The sequence below is a fragment of the Hippoglossus stenolepis genome, chromosome 22 (assembly GCF_022539355.2).
Source record: "Hippoglossus stenolepis isolate QCI-W04-F060 chromosome 22, HSTE1.2, whole genome shotgun sequence".
In the NCBI taxonomy this organism is placed as follows: Eukaryota; Metazoa; Chordata; class Actinopteri; order Pleuronectiformes; family Pleuronectidae; genus Hippoglossus; species Hippoglossus stenolepis.
This window is the reverse complement of record NC_061504.1, coordinates 5,049,360-5,069,870: the sequence shown is the minus strand read 5'-3', so window position 1 is coordinate 5,069,870 and position 20,511 is coordinate 5,049,360. Positions and strand designations below refer to the sequence as shown.

At 40.9% G+C, this 20,511-nt stretch overlaps 1 protein-coding gene across 1 annotated transcript; it reads left to right on the top strand.

The window, feature by feature from the left end:
- The first annotated feature begins 2,117 nt into the window (after positions 1–2,117).
- On the top strand, positions 2,118–17,376 carry LOC118101420 (serine/threonine-protein kinase 38-like). Its single transcript, XM_035147177.2, has 14 exons — positions 2,118–2,474; positions 7,400–7,539; positions 8,459–8,510; positions 8,618–8,740; positions 9,393–9,476; positions 9,553–9,676; positions 9,917–10,071; positions 10,155–10,257; positions 10,433–10,494; positions 10,696–10,813; positions 11,282–11,405; positions 11,529–11,624; positions 11,729–11,820; positions 12,412–17,376. Exons 2-14 carry the CDS (start codon positions 7,412–7,414, stop codon positions 12,534–12,536), a joined length of 1,386 nt encoding a protein of 461 aa, XP_035003068.1. The 5' UTR covers positions 2,118–2,474; positions 7,400–7,411; the 3' UTR covers positions 12,537–17,376.
- Positions 17,377–20,511: the final 3,135 nt, after the last annotated feature.

Below are 20,511 nucleotides of genomic sequence, written 5' to 3'. Positions count from 1 at the left end.
TGTTTCTTTTCCCCAAATTTCCTCAATAATACAAACTTTAGAACTGATGTTTCATCCTCATTCAGTTTCAGTGGGTAACTTTTTTCTGTCATTGTTCACTTGATAATCTTCTAAACAATTGAAAGCTAACACGTAGATACAACACGAGAATGACAGTGTAACGCCTACAGCTTCAAAATGTTGACTTTTTAAAGTTCCGAGTTCTGGTCTTTAAATATTTTGTGACATTTCCAAGGGTTGCATAAGAAAGATAAAAATAGTGCCGGGGGGGTAAAATAGGGAAGAGATCTGCTGATGTTTTAAAAATATACATGATGGGAAACTTAGGCATTTTAAGTTCCCGTATGAGAAATCTGAAAAATTGGCACCTAAATTACATAATCTACAGAAATGTGTTTATTCAAAATTATATCAAAAGTTCTTAGAACATTTTGATGAAGTTTCTAAAGAAAAATTCTTATTTTATGTGAATATTTTCTAAAGCCAAGGCAACCTGAGAAGACCCCTGATGATTTATAGAAGAGGAAAAAACACTAACTGAATGTTATTATAAAGGTTTTCATAAGCGAGATAAAAAAATCTGTGCTGAAAGCAATAGGGAAGAGATCTGCTGATGATTTAAAAATATACCAAATATACCTGAATTCTATATAAAATATATAGAATTCAGACAACTGCAGTAGGTAGAAATACTGGCATCTAAAAGTGTCATCAACATAAATGTATTTAAAAGACTTAAAAAGCTCTTATGTATTCTCCAAAGAGATATATATTTATATTTGCATATTTTCTAAAGCCCAAGCAACCGTGAGATTCATAGAAGAGGAAACAAACTGATAATTTTGTAATTTTGTCGTGATCCCACACATTGAAAGTCATGTGGGGCTCTGAAGTCTTGATTTTAATTCAAAATGTGTCTCGGTGGTCTGATGGGCTTCAGAGTGAACTTTGCAAAGCATGGGCTGTGGGCCAGAGCGTTTATAGAACCAAGTCTAAATATAGTTGCTGTGTCACAGCTCAGTGGGGCCCATTGATGTGAGAAATGTGAGAAATATAGAAACAGCCTTGTCTGCTACAGACACCACACCCAGAAGTGTTAGCAGACTAGACCCCACTTTCTGTGCATGTTGACATCATGGCCTCAACAGTAAAAGCACTCAACCCGTCCAAATATGGCGACTGGTGACAGGAGAGACTTCACCCACCGGCCTGTGCTGATTCTCACTGTGTTTTGTTCAGAAAGACATTGTTCTTGGTGTTCCAGCTTTGTAGTCTACATTATTAAGTAGTAATTGAGTAATTTATTCGCTGCATCCTGCTCCTCTCAGTTTACAAGGAAATGCCAGATAAGGTGGATGCATTTCTAAGAAGCTTTGCTGGGATGATTGGAGGAAACAAGTCATTATTATTGTTTTTTTTATTGTGAAAACGTGATCTGACGTTTCCACATTTTATGTATTTTGGGCCAAAACTAGTCATCCTTACACCACAGGCTTCAGATCTTGCCTTCAAAGCATGTAGAATACAGCCGTGGCCTGTCTGGGTCCTTGTCATGCTTTTATTGTTATATTATCACATTGTACACTGGTTTAAATCTATTATATTGCCACTAGGCTCAAGTAGTCCAATAAAAATCTCCATGGTGTAAAGATACAGGACAATAGGTCTGTTACATTTACACATCAAAGACATTTTAATTTAAAAATAATTTAGGTCTCTGCACATCAATAAAAACCTACAATTTGTATTTTCAATGTGACCTTTGATTGACCTCAGATACCCTCTTGTAGTTCATATATCATTATTCTATGGTAATGTTTATTTAATATAATTCTATTAAAAATATCAGAATAGCATATTAAGTGTTTTCTATAAGAATAATCAAAACAATGACGCAATAATCCTTTTAATTCCCGTAGCTGTTTTATTCTCTCATAGCTGGGAGGGATTATCGGCTGCTACCCAAATCAACGCCACTCCCCCGGGGTGACGTAAAACATTGTGATTGGCTGACACACCTGTCAATCCCGGATCTATCCCTTAAATGATTGGCTAGCGGGAAGCAGCGGTCCACTTGCTCGCCGATGATTGGCCCGCGCGAACGTCACTCAAGCGCTGACGCCGCTGCGTTTGCCCAGAACGTGGACGAGGCCAGCGGTCCCCAGGAAGCAGCTCCTGCCTCACACGGGTGTTTTGTGTCCCTGTAGACGGAGGCAGCGTCCAGTCCGGAGGTCAGAGGTTACTAACGGAGGCTTGAGGGTATTTTTAAACAATGTCTGGTTAGCTTGTCGTTAGCCTCGGGGGGGCTCGTGCTATGATTGGCGCGAGCTGTTTATCCTGGTAGCTCGGTGTTGACGAGCGGTGAACTGGAGCCTGTAGCCGCACATCACAAAACCCACCGGATAACATCTTTTATTTCTTCACCTGTGTGGCCGGCGGCGAGCCCATCTTCGACTCTGGAGCAGGACACGGAGGTGGGTGCAAATATGTCTCTACCAAAACCTCTTTACTTTTTTTTTTTATACTCTCGGGTTTTGAATCTATTGTGGGGATGGAACCTGCCAGACAGACGCGTAGCGCACAAAACAGCTATGCTAACTCGACCCCGCGTCAGACTGAGCCAGTGTTTACAATGTCCGGAGAGATGTCAGAGTGTGAAAACCGTTATCTCCCGTCACGTCTGAGGCAGCAGTGGCGGAGCTACAGTGGCACCTGGCAGGGGCTCTGACAGGCGGAGGTGTGAGGTGTCCGCTTAAAGGGAGAGTTCACCGAAAAATGAGAATTCACTCGTTATCTACTCACCACTATGCCGATGGAGGGTGGGTGAAGGGTTTGAGTCTGTAAAACACTTAAGGAGTTTCAGGCGTAAAGAATTGGCGGCTAAATCCAATTGAAGTAACTGGGGGACCGATCCATCAAACATAAAAAAATAAAAAAAAACATAAAATGCCTCCGTACTCTCGACTCTGGTGTCATCCAAGTGTCCGTAAGCCCCGATATTCAAATCAGACTTGAAACGGCGTCGTTTACACCATCTTTTCAGTCTAAATGTCCGCTACCGGAAGCAGCGATGCTTGGGCGGGAGCTTGTGCGGCTCCAGAGGACATTTAGGATGAAAACACGGTGTAAATGAAAATTTTAAATACACAATGGTGGCACTGACCTTGAAGGAGCAAATGTTTCTAAGTATTACCACCAGTCTATGATTTCCACTTAAAACATTTTTTATAGCTATGGATACGGACATATTTCAGCAGAAAAAAAATCTGCGTAATGATCAAAGTATTAAGGAATCATTACTGAATCAATTTAGTGGTTGTTTTATGCAATTTTATGTCAATATTATAAGTTGTCAGATTTTGTATGTGTGTGTGTGTGTGTGTGTGTGTGTGTGTGCGTGCCCCATTCCCCTGTTCAGAGTCATGACTGAGTCCTTTCATTCAGGACGGAAAGGGTTTCCTGTCCAGTCACTTACAGTATTTAAAGGGTGGAGTGTGTCTCTGGGTTTCCAGACACATACGTAAACCGCACCAAACTGAGAAACCCACCATGTGGGGAAATAGTTACACTCTGAATCCTCTGCCCACTTTAAATTCATATTCATGCCCAATAGATAATAGTATTGATCACATGTGAGGCATTATGAGTCTGACTCTTTAAGTAATTTTCTAATGTTCAATTATAATTTCCACTCGATCTGCATATGTCTTTAAAATCTGAAATAGCACTGATATAAGAATGGTTGAAGCTGTAAAATAAGAAAAAATCCTTAAAATTTTTCAACAAAGTTTGAATAATTGGTTACTCTTGGTAGATCTTAGTTTCAATTGTCAGATGTTACCCATAGCTCTCAGGCTGCATGCTTTACTCTGTTAATATTCAGCTTGCTTTCAAACTTTCTTCCTTATAAGTGTCGTGAAGTAGCCGTGTTTGTTTAGCTGTGGGGTGGATCTGGTTAACGTCGAGCCAAACTGGATCCTTTCAGTCTGAGCTAAAGGCCCAGCTGACTCCGCTGTGACGCAAATGTTTCTAACTGTTTAAATGATGCTTCATTTTCCACTTCGGTGGAAAAACCACCACAAAAGTTTATAGTGAAATGTCACAGTCGGTAAAGCACAGTTATAAGTAACGAAATGAATAATAGTTGAATTCCACTGAGCTGTGCATATTCACTGATACAGTATAGACCACAACATTCAAAATGACCAAATTCCATTTAGGTAAACAAGCTGCAGGGTCCTGGTATTTAACATGCAGGCCCACTGGTGCTGCTGGGACACTTGATGGAACTGAGCCATCGTTAATGAAATTAGTTTCGTTCAGTTCATTTAGTTTCCAGTGCTTACTGTGACAAGTGGAAGGAGTCAGTTGTGCATGCTGACTCTCTCAAGTGTGGGGGGGGGGGGCTCACCAACTGAACCATTGTTAACCTTATCACATGATACTTGTAATGTGCAGGGAAGAACTTCATAGACGAGTATTTAGTGTCACCTTTCATTTATGACCTATTTATTTACAATCTTAACCTTTTGGGGAATGGGGACAAACAATAATGGAGTCTCTTTGTGCATGTCCATAGCTTAGCTTTATCTTTATTTCTGTATTTAGCAAATGGTCTATATTTATGTAATGCATTTCTAGTCCTAATGACCACTCAAAGCTCTTAGCAGTACAGTTTTGCCAGTCAGCCATTCACACATTCATATAGTGCCTATGCGCAGGACTTTCTCTATCGAACATCACTCACACACTGTCGGCACAGCTCTCAGGGGCAATTTGGGGTTCGTGTTTTGCCCAAGGATACTTAGTCATGTGTGATAGAGGTGCCAGGGATTAAACCATTCACCTCCTGAGCCACAGCTGCACAAACTCTGGCCCCATTGATATTATAGATAGAGGCTCCCCTCAAGAATTAAGAGGAAAGTGAGTCTGCCTGTGCTGCTTTGTGTTTGAGTTAGTGACAATGAAATGGGGTGTTTTGATTTAAGCTGAGCTTCCTTGGGGTCAAATCTGGTCAGATCTGCTACTGTGGCTCAGGAGGTAGAAACCAGAAGGCTGGTGGTTCGATCTCCATCTCTTTGTTCTGCCTTCCGAAGTGTCCATGGGCAAGATACTGCCAGCTGTGCCGACAGTGTATGAATGGTGTGTGATAGAAAACGGGCTGTGTATAAGTTCTGTATGTACTTTATGTCCGTGCGAATGGATGAATGTGACTTGTACTGTAAAGCACTTGGAGTGGTCGAAAAGACTGGAAACGTGCTGTATAAATACGGACCTTTTACCATCTCAGTTTAATCCTCCCACACCGAGCAGCCTCCAGAAGTGATTCAGAGGGTTTTTCCTCAGAAGTCAGGAAGTGTCTGGTTGTTGTGCGATTGCTGAGGCCGGGACGGGAAAGGAGCCAGTGACTAGACGAAACATGAGCCCTCTCTGTGGGCTGCAGGGCATTTTTATCCCTGTTTGAGCTAATCAAGCCAATTCGTACCATTTCTAATGCTCAAATGTTTGGACAATATACACATCCACCCTTTACCTCTTTCCCTCTATTACATAAGATGCTCATAATCTGATCATGTTAATATGCCATTAATGTAAGTAGAAGAAAATCAAAGTTTATTTAGTAGTGCATAGTTTTACCTTCTCTCTTTCACATTATCATTCATGCTCATGTATCCCACTACTGCTTGGGACGTACACCTCACAAGCCTGTGAGTATGATACTTCTGCTCACTGTGGTTTTCTTTCTACCCACACAAGTGCTAGAAGATGTCCGTGTTTGTGCTTTTGCCAGGGAGAGAACAATCGTTTCATAGGAGTGAGTGCAGAAATAATAGATCTCTATTTGTCTGCTTAGAACTGAAGTGCTCTGACGTGATGCATTGTTCTTGCAAATGAATGATGGCGTCTGGTTTTTTCTCACCAGCATAATCAACATCGGATGTTCAATTCAAGTAATTTTTCTTGGATCTTTTTCTGTCCTCCATAGATTTTTTTTCTAGTTTGATATGATCCAAATCTGTGAAGAATTCACAGGAATGCATTCTGAGTAATAGCGATTAGTTCCAGGAGTGAAACCATGAGCCAACCACAGCACGGTTCCCTGTCCATGTTCTGGGGGCACAAGAATATTTTCGTACCAAGGATCTGACGTTGGCACATCTCAGTCTGTGGTTAGGGGATCTGCTGCAGAGCTGCACTCACTGAAATGTAGAAGTGGATACTTCCCTTTCACTCACCTTTACCCTGCTTGGCTGCTCAGTGACAATTTAAATTTAAACACACTTTTACATCATGAAGTTTATCTGAACGTCTACCAGGACAACCTGCAACATGAGGCCATGCCAGTGATCGTATCTTCAGTTTGGTGTCAACATGACGACTCAATTCAAAGCAGTTGAACTAGTGTTAGTGTCTCCTGCTTTCTCTGGAAGTAGCACTGCTTACTGCTGTCATTATTTTTTATTTGACTCTTAGATTTTATTGCACTGCTTCATGAATTCATGAGTCTGCAGCATCTTTATCAGTGGTGATGACTTAGAGCTTCTTCCCTGGTTGTTTTCATGCTGTGCTTATCAGTTTGGGACATTACAAACTTCTGAATATTCTGCTTTATATCTGTCATGAAGCAAACTGATCATTATTTTCTTGAGTACTACTCAGCCTCAAAAAAAGTGGCATTAATGTTTGATAACCATTCTAAAGTAAAGTAACTCATCTATGTCATCAATCTTGACTATTCTTTTTTTGATTCTTTTATTTGCAAGTCCTCAAATGTACAAACATGGGTTATTGACTTCTCAGCTACCGAATTAAGCCCATAACTCTCTGTGTGTCTCTTAAAGCAAGTTTGCTGAACCCTCATCATTGTGACCAAAAGGGATGATTGCAGGATAAAGGACCGGTCACGCCAGAAAGTGTCATAGCGATGTTTATCAGCACGTTCCTGTGTACAAGGCAGTGTTAGTTGTTTTGTTGGGAGAAGGAGCAAATGTTTTCTGACGTAGCCACAGTGCCAGTTGTCAGGTGATTAAATTGTTCTCAACATTTTCGCTGTTTAAAATGCTGGTTTAAAAGCTTTAATGATGAATGCTAAGACGTAGCACCACACTAGCCCGGGGAAAGAGGAGTGGAAGTCAGTGAACAGATGCACAATAATGTCGAGCTGACGTTTGTGAACATTAGGTAACAACAACCACTATAAGCTTCTGGTCATATCACAGCAAGTGTGGCTGCAGCAACACAACATTGTGAGTGTATTCAATTGAGGGAGGGTGTGTTTTATTAGGAATTAACTGCACTTTGGTAACGAATATTGTAGAAGACTGAATCCTGAGTCCAATATTCCCCTCACACTATTGGAGGCACCAACTGGACTGATATGTTGGTGTGTTTTTCACAGGAAAGTGTGGCCATGACGGGAGGGACGGCAGCGACCCTTCCCATGAGCAACCACACCCGAGAGAGGGTGACCGTGGCCAAGCTGACACTGGAAAACTTCTACAGCACTCTGCTCACCCAGCACGAGGAGCGTGAGATGAGGTAAAACCACGAACTGTGGAAATATGAAACGGACGTAGACACCAGGTCCTGGAAGTGAAGCCAATACAGAAGTGCCTGAAACCTGCATTCTCTCCAATGAACAGCAGAGGGCGTCTCCACTGGTTGCAATAAGATGTTTAGTTTCTATAGAAAATGATTGTACTTCTCACTCGATTTATAACGTAGCTAAACATTTTCATACATAGTTTATATATATCAAATAGAAGTTGCCTTGGGGGGATGATACCATGTGATTGACAGCTAGCATCATCTAATGGGTGCAGGTTGTAGGAGCTCTCATTTAGGCTCACCCCTCCCCACTCCTCGAATACGATTTCTTCTGATTTTAAACAACCAAGTTTGGACAAATTGCCAAACTTGAGGCTTCAAGGCGGCAGTTCACAAACCAATATTTGTCTATTTTACTACAAAAACAAATGATTTATTGTACTTCCTGGATATTTAACCTTTAACTCTGTTCCAGACCTTTATACGACAGAGCAGCCAGTGACTGCAGTTGTCCCGCATGTAAATGAAGCTGTGATGTTGTTTAAAGCATCAAATGTCACTCGCTCCGCCACTGCTAAAGGAAACAATGCAGAGGTGTTTTATCGCAGGTGTGAACACAACGAAAGGGCGCCTTCTAATCTGCCTCTCGTGTTCTCACGTTACCTGAGAGTTGAGCTCTGGTCCAGGTAACATGGCTCAGTGTGTCTCAGCTCACTCACTCTTCACTGCATAAACTGAGAGGGGATTCATTTTCAAGATCTGATAGGCTTTAGGTCACCTGATCCCTCCTTGTGTGTTTCAACTCTGAAATATCTCACTCTTATATTGTAAATTAACTTGGTAAATTCTATATGTTTGCAGGCATTGCTCATTTTTATACTTTACACGCTATGAATTTTTTTAACCGTAGGCAGAAAAAGTTGGAGAAGGCAATGGAAGATGAAGGTTTACCAGACGAGGAGGTACAGTATGTTTATTTTAGTCTCACTCACGATTCTCAATTAGTTTTTTTTCCTCTTAAATGTTGTCTTTTTTTGTTCAATTCACTGAGAGTCTTTGTGTTTTGCAGAAAGTAATGCGGCGCTCTCAGCACGCTCGTAAGGAGACCGAGTTTTTGCGACTGAAGAGGACGCGACTGGGCTTGGACGACTTTGAGTCTCTTAAAGTCATCGGACGAGGTGCTTTTGGAGAGGTATGTATAAAAAAGAGAAATGAAAATAAGGGTGGAAAAGTTGATGGTGAACCTTTGACTTCCTCAAGTCAAGTAAGGGTCATCAGGAGAGTGTGTAGTTTCAGTGGTTCTTACCTCGACATTGACACCCGTCTGGTCACTTTCACCACAGTGTTACCACAGTGTTCATTTCATTTCCTGTGTGTTTTACTTTTGATACTGTAAATCTGCTGCTACTGTCTTCAAGCAAAGCACTGACACACTTGAATGAATCAAGGGTGATGGTGCAAACTCAATCGATCAAAATCTCTATTGGATTTTTGCTTCTGGAACCAGGCTTTTGAGTTTGACAGTTAAACCGAGGAACTCAGACCTGAAATATTATGTGTGTTTTTAAACGATCTCTCAAAACTCAGTCTTACTGAATGCCTTTTATGTAAATGTTCTCATCTATTACTTGTGTGTTTCTTTTATCCTTTTTTTTTTTAACCTTTCACTTTTAACTGTTGTTGTCTTCTTTAAATTCTATATAATTTGGGTTTGTTTCCTTGTTTTTTTTATTTGTCCTTTGTGAAGCACTTTGTCACGGTTGTTGAGTTGAAAGATGCCATATAAATGAAGTTGTGTTCATTCATATTGCTTGTGTCTTAAAATGTGATGTCGTCTCCTCCAGGTGCGTTTGGTGCAGAAAAAGGACACGGGCCACATCTACGCCATGAAGATTCTGAGAAAAGCAGACATGCTGGAGAAGGAACAGGTAAAGCATTTTGTCAACACCACAGTTCTCAGGGGACGTTAGGCAGCTTGTTAAAGGTTCCACCCTCTCCCTGCAGGTTGCTCATATCCGAGCAGAGAGGGACATTCTCGTGGAGGCAGACGGCGCCTGGGTGGTCAAGATGTTCTACAGCTTCCAGGACAAGAGGAACCTCTACCTCATCATGGAGTTCCTGCCTGGAGGTTTGCACTTTATATAGCTGCTTTCAGACCAGCTCTAAACCTAAAGAGATATTTGCATTCTCACATACAGCTCCTTCTCCGGAGTTCAGTCTGAAAGTCGATTTATTTTATTCACATCAAACCAACAGGAAAGTGACAATAGGTTGAGTGTTTCTGAACTTTGGCATAAATCAGTGTCCAACATGTATTGGTAGAAAATGGACATTTTTCAAAAGCCCTGACTTGTGAGCTTGTTGCCAGGCGACATGATGACCCTGCTGATGAAGAAGGACACTCTGTCAGAAGAAGCCACGCAGTTCTACATCGCAGAGACGGTTTTAGCCATCGACTCCATCCACCAGCTGGGCTTCATCCACCGAGACATCAAACCTGACAACCTGCTGCTGGACTCCAGGGTGAGACCACACCCACCACAAATCTCGTCCGTTTGCATGATGACTCTGTGCAGATGATTGATCAGATGTCTCTCTGCTCACAGGGACACGTGAAGCTGTCAGATTTCGGCCTGTGTACGGGACTGAAAAAAGCTCATCGCACAGAGTTTTACAGGAACCTGACCCACAACCCACCCAGTGATTTCTGTGAGTTCAAAAATCTAGCATCCACAATAAACGTCAATTACTAATGTAACCAGATCCAAATGCAGATGTATATTCATGTGTTATATAATACCATTTCAGAGAGATTCTGCTTTGGTCTCTTTTAAAAGTATATACTGTAACAATTGTGACTTTTCCTGTGTATCCTTCCCTGTAGCCTTTCAAAATATGAACTCCAAGAGGAAAGCAGAAACATGGAAGAAGAACCGCAGGCAGCTGGTAAGACTTTATCATTTTACTTGCTCTGGTATTCCAGAGAAACATTGTCTTGACCAAGTACAGGCATGGTGGCTTGGAAGGGCTTGAATTGCAAGCCTTTTTAAAGCAGTATAATACTGACAAGTTGGACATTAACCAACTTCTGTTATTGTTTTTGTTATTTTTTTTATTCTACCAAAACTTTTCACGTGTGACTTTCAGGCTTATTCCACTGTGGGAACGCCGGACTACATTGCTCCTGAAGTCTTCCTGCAGACGGGATATAACAAGCTGTGTGACTGGTGGTCTCTGGGTGTCATCATGTACGAAATGCTCATTGGTAAGCATGCATTTGTCTGTATAGCTGTTCTCAGACATGAAAAAGAGGTGTCATACACAAAGAAGACACAGACGAACATGTCAACTAGGAAAAGACAAGATCCGAGATCTTTTCGTGATGAGGGCAGATGCTGGTGTAAACAAAAACATGTTATTTCCCCAGTGGAATTTTAATGTCATGTCGTGACAGACTCTACCCAGACGCCACCACTCGCCTGAATGCTCCGGACATTTTCCTGTTGTTGTGAACGATCCCGACTTGGACAATCTCCTGTTGTGTTCTTCACATGTGAAAGGAAAATAATGAAAAATTGTAGATGGCACAAATCAGTCAGACTTTATGTTGATTGTACAAAGGAACAGTACAGCCAAGGCCCTTTGCCTTCATCAAATCGATCAAATGAGAAAAATAAGGTTTTATTATTAAGTACCTCCAGCTTTTCCTAAAATCCTCATTGGCTGTGTTCAGGTTATCCACCCTTCTGCTCGGAGACGCCGCAGGAGACGTACAGGAAGGTGATGAACTGGAAGGAAACACTCGTCTTCCCACCTGAAGTCCCCATCTCAGAGAGGGCCAAAGACTTGATATTAAGGTTTGTAAAAAAGCCTTTTTAAGACCAACTCTATGGCAAACTCACCTCAAAGCCATAGCTTGTATGTTAAGGTTTATCGGGCAGTTGTATGATCAGTCTGCTGTGTGTTTGTGTGTGTTTCAGGTATTGCACTGACAATGAGAACAGGGTTGGAGCTGTGAGTGTGGAAGAGATCAAGAGTCATCAGTTCTTTGAGTCAGTGGACTGGGAGCACATCAGGTACAGGAGGCGTTTTGTTTTTCCACCTTCTTTTGGAAAACCACTGCTCTCTGAGTTTGTCCCTCCTCCTCACTGCGTACATGATTCCCTCTGTGCCCACACAGGGAGCGGCCGGCAGCCATCTCGATCGAAATCAAGAGTATTGATGACACCTCCAACTTCGATGAATTCCCTGAATCAGACATCCTTCAGCCAGGTTTGTAGAAAGTATTCTTCTAGCCGCACTGCAGGAAAATGCTTTTTAGAACATTAATCCTGGGTAGTAATAGATTCTTGACAAAAGGGAACTTATTGAGCCACTGAACTTATTAAGGCTGTCACTTTTCCGAACGTCTAAAGTTTGAATGATTTAGACGTGACACACAATGCGTTCAAATATATTAGCCTCTTAGGTGCTCTGGTGTCATGATTGTCTGCTCAGGACGGCTGTGTTTGCGAGCATCCTCCATTTTCATAGCAAAACCCTTTTGTAAGACATTACTGTCTCTACTGATAACTCAAGAGGGCGTTTGATGAGTGAAGCTCACAGTGATCGCCCTCTGCTGGATCAGGAGACAAACTACTTCAGACAGTTTGATGCGCTTTTAGACTGAATATTTTGAATTACAGGTCGATCTTTTCTCCCATGTTCAAATGAATGTTTGAATTCAGGTATAAAAAGCAACAGCCCTATATCCCGGCCTCTTAATATGATCATGGCTACAAATACTTGTATTGGCTCCTCATTTTCAAGTGAAAATTACAATAAAAATCTTCTCCTTTTTCTTATTTCTGTGTTTGTGAACAGCCAATTCGACTGAGCCAGACTTCAAGTCCAAGGACTGGGTGTTCCTCAACTACACGTACAAGCGCTTCGAGGGCCTGACTCAGCGAGGCACCATCCCCACATACATGAAGGCAGGGAAGGCCTGATGCGCTCAAACAGGGAGAGGCCGTCGTGGAGGAAATAACAACAAAAACACAAAAACAGACGTTTACGGACACAGGGTCGGGCCCTGGAGCCCCGCTGGTGCTGAAGGCTTCGCTGACAGCCTCTCAGTCTAAATTTAACCATCACAATTTATTTAGGTCTGCTCAGCCGCCGCAAGAACTCCTAAAAGCATTACCGCATTACCTCGGTTGTTTATACTGTATACCTGTGCTGTCTCTAGCCATAGCTCTCAGGCCACCTCACCAACTAGGACACTAAATCAGCATATCTGCATGTTCAGCGGCACATTGCTTCTGGAGAGATTTGGTTCACTGCCTAAAAGCATTAAAACGGCGGCGCTGGGGGTGAGGCTCGAATGCAAATCACTGCTTCGACATCTTTGCATCGATAAGCACTGATGGCTAAATTGGCTCTGATGCAAAGATTTCTTGATGCTGAGAACACGCTCTATACACTGTAGTCAAACTCTGGATTATGGATAACAACAGGAACCCCTCACTCGTCCTCACCCTGACTCTGTTCATGGAGCTGATGGAAAGTTCCAGCATGATTTCTGGTGTTTTTAGTTCTGCTTCAGTTCACAAAAGCTTAAGTTTCTTTTTAGCCCAGAGAAATGTCTTGTTTTGGTTTTACCTGGTGGTTTGAATAGTTCTACATGTATACTACTAAGGGAATGGTTCAGGTTAGTTAGGGTTAGGGATAGTAAAGGTTTGGGATGGTTAGGGTGGGGGGCAGCGGACCACCTATGTAGAGAATTCCAGGTGACAAAATTCATATTATACTTATGAAGACTGTCCACAATGTACTAGGTGATGCCTTGGATTAGAGCCACAGACTCTTATGTTGCAAGCTGAGTCTGAGCAGGGTGGTGAAAGATCGGTGAGGAAAAAGAAAAAGACAATTCCACTTGGAGCTCCTTGTGCATAACCCTTCATGGCCTGTTTTAAAAAAAATGGGGCGGGGAGAAACAATTATTAGGTTATGGAACATCTTAACTTTCTAAAGTCATTAAGGCGGTAGGGTTAGGGTTAGGCATTTAGTTAGGGTAAGGGGCTAGGGAATGTATTATGTCAATGAGCGTCCTCACTAAGATAGGAGTACAAACGTGTGTGTTTGTGTAAACCTAACCTTGATAAAGGTTTATGGCGGTGATGTTGGTTGCCACCTGCCAATAAACAATAAAGACGAAGGTTAGTGGTAAGATGTGAATTGTGGTTAGGTTAAGGTTAGGGTCAGGCATGAATAGGTCATGGTCAAGGTTAGTGGTAAGGTTTTGCTTAGGCCGTGGGGTTAGGGTTAGGGTTAGGGATGCTCAAACCTCTGTGTGGAGCCATCACTGAGGTGGTTGTGTGTGCTCTGGCAGCTGTTTGCACGTGGGTCTCTTCTGTGGACAGGTTTTGCTACCATGACTAAGCAAGTTATATAAAACCTAGCATGTGTGTGGTTAAGATCAGAAGGCCGAGTCGGACCACAGGCGTGGTTCTACCCATGTGAGGTGCGTTCTCATGCTGTAATGCTGTAATGACGACAGGTCCGAACGTCAACATGTTGACAAGCTAGGCAGCTGGTGTGACTCCATTACACAATGTCTCTAGTTAAGTTATACAAAGGTGTAATAATACAGAGGAGGTTATGTTTTCGTCTGCGTTTGTAAGTCTGTCTGTCTGTGAGTTAGCAGGACTACGCAAAAACTACTGAATTACTGCAGAAGTTGGTGGAAGAATCCATCGAAAGAATCCGTTACATTTTGGTGCAAATTAATTTCTTTTTCACTTTCTTTCACATTGTGAGATTGGGTGTTTTGCAGCCCTTGCGCTAATTTCTCACACAAGAACTCATGGATCCTGATGGGAAAAACAGTCAGGTATATTTAGGGGACTGATATCTATGAGTTTGTGCCACTTCTTCACAGTGTTGGATGAGGTTGAGATTAAAGCGTCGGTGCTGTTTGTACCAACTGAAAGCTTTTATAAACATGATTGGAAAGGCTATAAGATATAAAACAAACAAGTGAAAAGTCAAATCATGCTGGAATCGTCCTGTAACCCTCACGGTGGTGACACATGGCAACTCCTCCTGTGCTGCGGCTTTGCTCACACAGAGGAACAACTTGTGGCCAAGAAATATCTGAGTGCAGTTTACCCTGCGCTCCACGTCCGTTCCGGTGAAGTGTTGCCCTTGACACGGTGCCAAACAAACTGCGCTCGAGTGTCTCTTCCCTTCAGAGCCCATTGTTTGGTTGAGATTAGTGCTACAGTAATAAATATCTCCCCTGTTTGGGATTCCAATGAGTCCGACAGCCAATCGCTTCCTTCTTAGACGGACAAAACATGCAAAGTGCCTTTAGATATTTAACCAGATCTGTTAGAGGTTTTATCGGAAATTATTCAGAAGGACGTTAATAACAATTAAGAATTAGTTATAAAGGTCAATGAGGGAGAGAAATATCATAAGGAAAAGAATAGAAACAGGGAAATTATTCTAAATGTGCTCATTCAGCTTTTTAAATGTGCGTGTGAGAACGGATTATTTGAGTGATAAAACAGGCAGTTTAGAAAAAGCTTGGTTTTATAAGTTAGATAGGGGATCGTAAAAATGTATTGCGTCAAAGCAAACACGCAGAACAAAGTGTCTTTGTTTGGCGAGTAAGGAGAAATATAATAAGAACAGATTAATGTCATAGAAATCTACACATGCATTTTTCTTCCGTTGAGGTTTAATTTTCATAGTTGATAATGAATTAAGTTTCCATTTGCTGTATTTAATTTGTTTTTCTTTCCCTTTAGAAAAAAGCCTCAATAACATCAAACGCAAGGCCTCGCTTTGTCAACGATAACAAATCATCCTCACGTCTGCTAAACGTAGTAACCAAAGAACTGTGATCGCCACACGTCGTGATCTGAACACACGAGTTCAGATGTAGCTGTCGCTTGCTGCACTTAACTTCAAACTACCTTTTTAGACAAACGAGAAAAAAGAAAATCGCTTTCTTCCCAGAGAGCTAACCCAATTGGGTCCTGGAATAATTTGCCATTTAGGTTCCGACACTTGTCAGAAAGTGAGTGTGCGGAGACGGGACGTTTCTCAGTCACGTCTGTTCAGTGTCAAGAAAAGTGTGTACACGCAGGGACAGGAAGTTCGCTGAAGACTTAACCACGTTGAATTAAGCTGTAGCCATCACAAGAATCCCACATTGACAGTCTGTGGTGGGATTTTTAGAGGAATTGAAGGAACTAAGTGGTTCATAAGTTGGAAATGTTAGTGTTGTGTTATATGACACCTACACCAGCCTCCGTCTTTTTACATTTTAATCTATTTAACCTTCATCCAGGAAGTCCTGATGAAAACCTGTTGGCTACGAATGCACCAACAAAATTGACCAATAGCATTCAAAGTATGGTCGACTGACGGCCGATACGTGTATATTTTTGCATTATTTATTATTTTTCATGAGATTTTGTGCTAACATTCAGTGAATTTTAAATTGGATGATTGTTAATGTTTGGGTTCTCTGGAATTTAAAGGGATACTCCAGCAATTTAGCACTTTTATAAAGTTGAAAAAGATTAGATAATACTACAAATAATAAAATAATATTGACCAGAATTGATGCAGCAGAGGCCAAGGTCTCCCATGATTCCAACCCTCTATAACTAGAATGTGTGTCTTCCATACTCAAGTTATACTCCCTATGAGGAGTAAACTGATCTTAATTTATAAAATCTGTGGAGAGCCCCTTTAATTACTGGATCATATCAGATTCACATCCCTGATCTGGCAGTGTTTTATCCCATTATAAACATCCCAACGTCTGGGTTTTACTCAAACAGAAATGTCATGAAAGCTGAAAGCAGTACAGCAGCAGGGACTGATGCACAATGGGGGATTTTGCTGATGGCTACCGCTGCAGATTTCCCGGCTGTGTCTAATCACTGGAACATACAGACAATACTTTGAAAAGGGTCAAACCGCTGAATCCAGATAGATCTCGTCTCCCGGACGAGATGGTCCATGAAAAACTAATGTGCGAGTGTAATTGTGTGATGCAGCTAAAGTGACAAAAAAAAGGCCATTTTCATGAAGTGGTAGAATAATCTGTGATTTCTGTGGTTGTGAGGTGACATGTCACCTTGTTCTATGTCAAACTCTTCTGTGCTGTAATAGAGACATGATTCATCTTTTATTTTCAAGTACATGCACAGAAAAAAAAAGTAAGAGGAGGGTAAATACCGTATTTGGGATCCACACAATTCTATATATGTATATAAAAGAGGACTTGAATTCCATTGCTGTGCCAATTTATCTGAGAGGAGCTAAATTATGGTGGGAAATAGGGATTTTGTTATTGAGTTAAGCCAGATAATTCATTTCTGAAGGACCCAACATCACACAATCTGTCATGACTGGATGTTTAGAGAACACATTTTCCCAACTCAGATTAAGGAAAATGTATATATCCCAAAATATAAGGCAGTGACACAAAACTAAAATGTAACTCATTCACATCTAGTGTCTAGATTTAGATTGAAGTAGTCCACTTACTTCTCTGCCTCGGAAACCTCAGAGCGCAGCAATTTAGCTCATAATGTGTAATTCCCCCCCCCCCTTGTAAAAGCAAGAATCCAGGCTCCCCATAACCAAGGCTTTAAAAGCCCTCCGCAGGCCATGTGTTTTAGGTGTAATGATGTACATATTGTTGTAGACACTTGAAGGAAGCTTTCTGTGGAGTGAAGGAGGGATGGTTCATTAATATATCCATTCACACTGGTGAGTTTTTATGTAGATAAAATGCTTAAAATAATAAAAAATTAAACACTAAAAGGTTTTGAGTTTTATTGAGGGTGTGAGGCAGGCGGGTCTTAAAAGTGGTCCACTAAATTGAGAGCATGTTTCCCATAAACACATGGAGGGTGGAGGCCTGAGAAAAGGTCTAAGGAAACATTTTGAGAGTGTTACTGAAACAACGTATTACTTCCTCCACCAAGGTGGTTATGTTTTGTTTGTTTACTTGTTTGGTAGCAAGATAACACGAAACTGAATGAACAGATTTCCCACAGAACTTAAACTGATATCTTTGAGTGTGTACAAGTTGGTGTCTGATTCCCAGTGGGAAGTTATTCCATAGTGGTGGAGCCTAAGCTCTGCCACCCTCTGTTTCATACCTTACCTTGGGAACCGAGAGCAACAGTTGGTTCTGCAGATCTGAGAGTACGAGCAGGTGTGGACGGGATTAAAAGGTCAGCAATATAAGAGGGAGCAAGGCCAGGCAGAGCTTTAAAAGCTTGTAATAAAACGTGTAAATCAATTCTAGCCAGTGCAATAGGGCGAGAATGGGGGTTTTATGTGCATATTCTTGTAAGAACTCTAGCCGCTGTATTTTGAACAAGTTGGAGGCGGTTGATGCATTTCTGTGGCAGTTCTGCAAATAATGAGTCACAATAATCCATATGACTGGAGACCAAAGCATGAATATCAGTTTGTGCATCACTGAATGAGAGAAAGGATCTGGGCAATAATTCAGATTTGACCAATAGCTGATTTGATGATATTGCTCAAATGTTTTGTGAAGTCCAGGTCTGAATCAAACCTTTACATTGAACCTCTACCAGGCAAATGAGATATACTTTTTATTAGATCTCCCCCTATTAAATCTCTTAACATATCAAAAAAAAAACAAAAACATCAGTAAAGATTTGCCTCCCCTCAGTGCAACAATGTGTCAGTTTTGTCCCTGCAAGCGCCAACTGTGCCGCTAGGGGGAGCTCTTAAAACGCACCGAAGCAGTTTCCAGTTGATCAGGGATGGGCACCTCTGGCTCACATGTGCTGTTATTGTCTGATTGGTCATTTCTATTTTAAATGCTTCTATCTGCACAAATTAATTGTTACAGATAAATGCAAAAATGATCCTGTTTCTTGTCAATCCACAAATGTGATGCAGTCACAAAGGTGCTAATTGGCCTGATTTGTTCTAAAAATATTTTTTGGGACACTACAGTGTTTGTAGATAATCAAAGTTTAACTTAATATCTAATTGTGCAGTGATTATAGTGGAAACCCGAGATCAGTCTACATACACATGATCATATTAACTCCTAAACAATACATATTAAATTGCTTATTATTGTAGTGATTAATAATATGAAGTTAGCGGTTGATGTTTTCGTGGTCAGATCTGTTTGCTGCACCTGTAGAAAACTATTAACAACTTGTGTTAACAGGGAACTGCTTTGATTTGAATGCAGCACAAACAAGGAGGACACCCACATGTCCACATGATTGACATCTATCTTTTCACGTGGAGCTGCAGCCTCCTGACAAACATGGTTACGTGGTCGAGTGGTCAAGAATTCTTCTTTCTCCATTCAGTTAACCGGGTTTCCTTAATGGCCTATTACGATGAAGGAAACCAGGTTTGTGGTTTACATCAAATAAATCAGGTTACTGCAGAAAGCCAACAACAAGTTACTGAAGTGGTTGTGAACGCTCCTGAGCAAAGTCTCTGACCTGATGTTCATGTCATGACCCCGTTACTGTCAAACAACACTGCACCGCCCACTGACTGCATATCAACCCAAAGCTATAGTTCATTAAGCTATACGTTTTATAGGCAGTTTTATTTATAGAGCAACTATCATACACTGAGGCAGATTCAAGGTACAGGCACATTGGAAAACAACCCAAAGGCTTAAAAATATAAATCACAGTTTGAAACAATTTTAAGCAAAATAAAAGACAAAAAGGATACATCTTACAAATATGTTAAGGAGTAAAATAATACAAATAAAATTGACATATGTAACAAATAAAATAAAATAATGCTGTGACCCTCTATACATCTGCATAAAAATTAAAAATCCAGTAAGGAGTAAAAAGATACTTATAAATACAGGAACATATACAAAATAATGAAATCAAATTGCTTTAAAAGCTTCAATGGATGGAACATTCCTGAAAGACCCTCGGGCAGTTGGTCCCTTACTGTGCTGCGTAAAGCTTTTGTGTATTTTCCATTTCATTCATCAATTGATGCTCCACAAAGAAAGTAGAGATGTGTTGAAGTTTTTTCCAGCTTTTTAAATGCCCCATCTCAGTCTCATGTCTCTGCCCTTCCTGTTTATGTAAGTTGATGTGAAAGTTCTGCTGCAGACCCAGGAGAGAGAGAGAGAGAGAGAGAGAGCTTTGTTTGTGAGTCAGGAAAAGAAGAGCCATGGTGGAGCTTGGTGACACACAGAGGTCACGAACCGGACAAGATCACCAGCCAAGACCCCCAAGACACAAATCTGTTCATTCTTCTTATTGTTTAGAATGTGAAAAAGCCTGTAAAGGCAAATAAAAAAATGACACCATTTTTTGTACAGAAGTGAACACCATGGCATAATGTAATATATAAATCTATTTCAATGTAAAATAGTTTATCGGTGTAATAGTGTTTAGTGTAATAGAATTTGACACTGAATAAAAACATGGTTACTCATGTGTAGGACCCTTAGCAAAATAATAATAATCATGTATGTGTGAATTTATGGTAGTTTTTCAGGCAATGCTATAATTCCACTATAACAATGACTTTTTGTGAAGTACTATATAGATAAAGATATATATTTTGTCATCCTTTATTTCAAACCATGAAGGCGATGACAGAGATAAATACATATCTTTTATTTACTCTTAATATACTTTATTTGTACTGCACTTTGTAACTTTGTTTTGTGAAGTACTACATAGATAAAGATACTTTAAAAAAAAATGTCATCCTATATTTCAAACCGTGGAGGCGATGACAGAGAAAAACACATACAGGTGAATCATTCACAGAAAATAAACAGAAAAAGAGAATATAAAGGAAGTTAACCCAACATGAAATGCACAAGCAGAGAATAAGTAAATGCAGTAAAAAAGAAAAGTCACATAAAGCCATAAACAATATTGCATGTATTCATAGTTTTACTGCTTT

What these genes read in the sequence shown, in the direction of transcription:
- LOC118101420 (XM_035147177.2), top strand. Translation starts at nt 7,412, where the DNA reads ATGACGGGAGGGACGGCAGCGACCCTTCCCATGAGCAACCACACCCGA. An exon ending in CATGTACGAAATGCTCATTG is followed by an intron (nt 10,814 to 11,281) that starts GTAAGCATGCAT and finishes GGCTGTGTTCAG; the next exon opens with GTTATCCACCCTTCTGCTCG. An exon ending in ATCAGACATCCTTCAGCCAG is followed by an intron (nt 11,821 to 12,411) that starts GTTTGTAGAAAG and finishes GTTTGTGAACAG; the next exon opens with CCAATTCGACTGAGCCAGAC.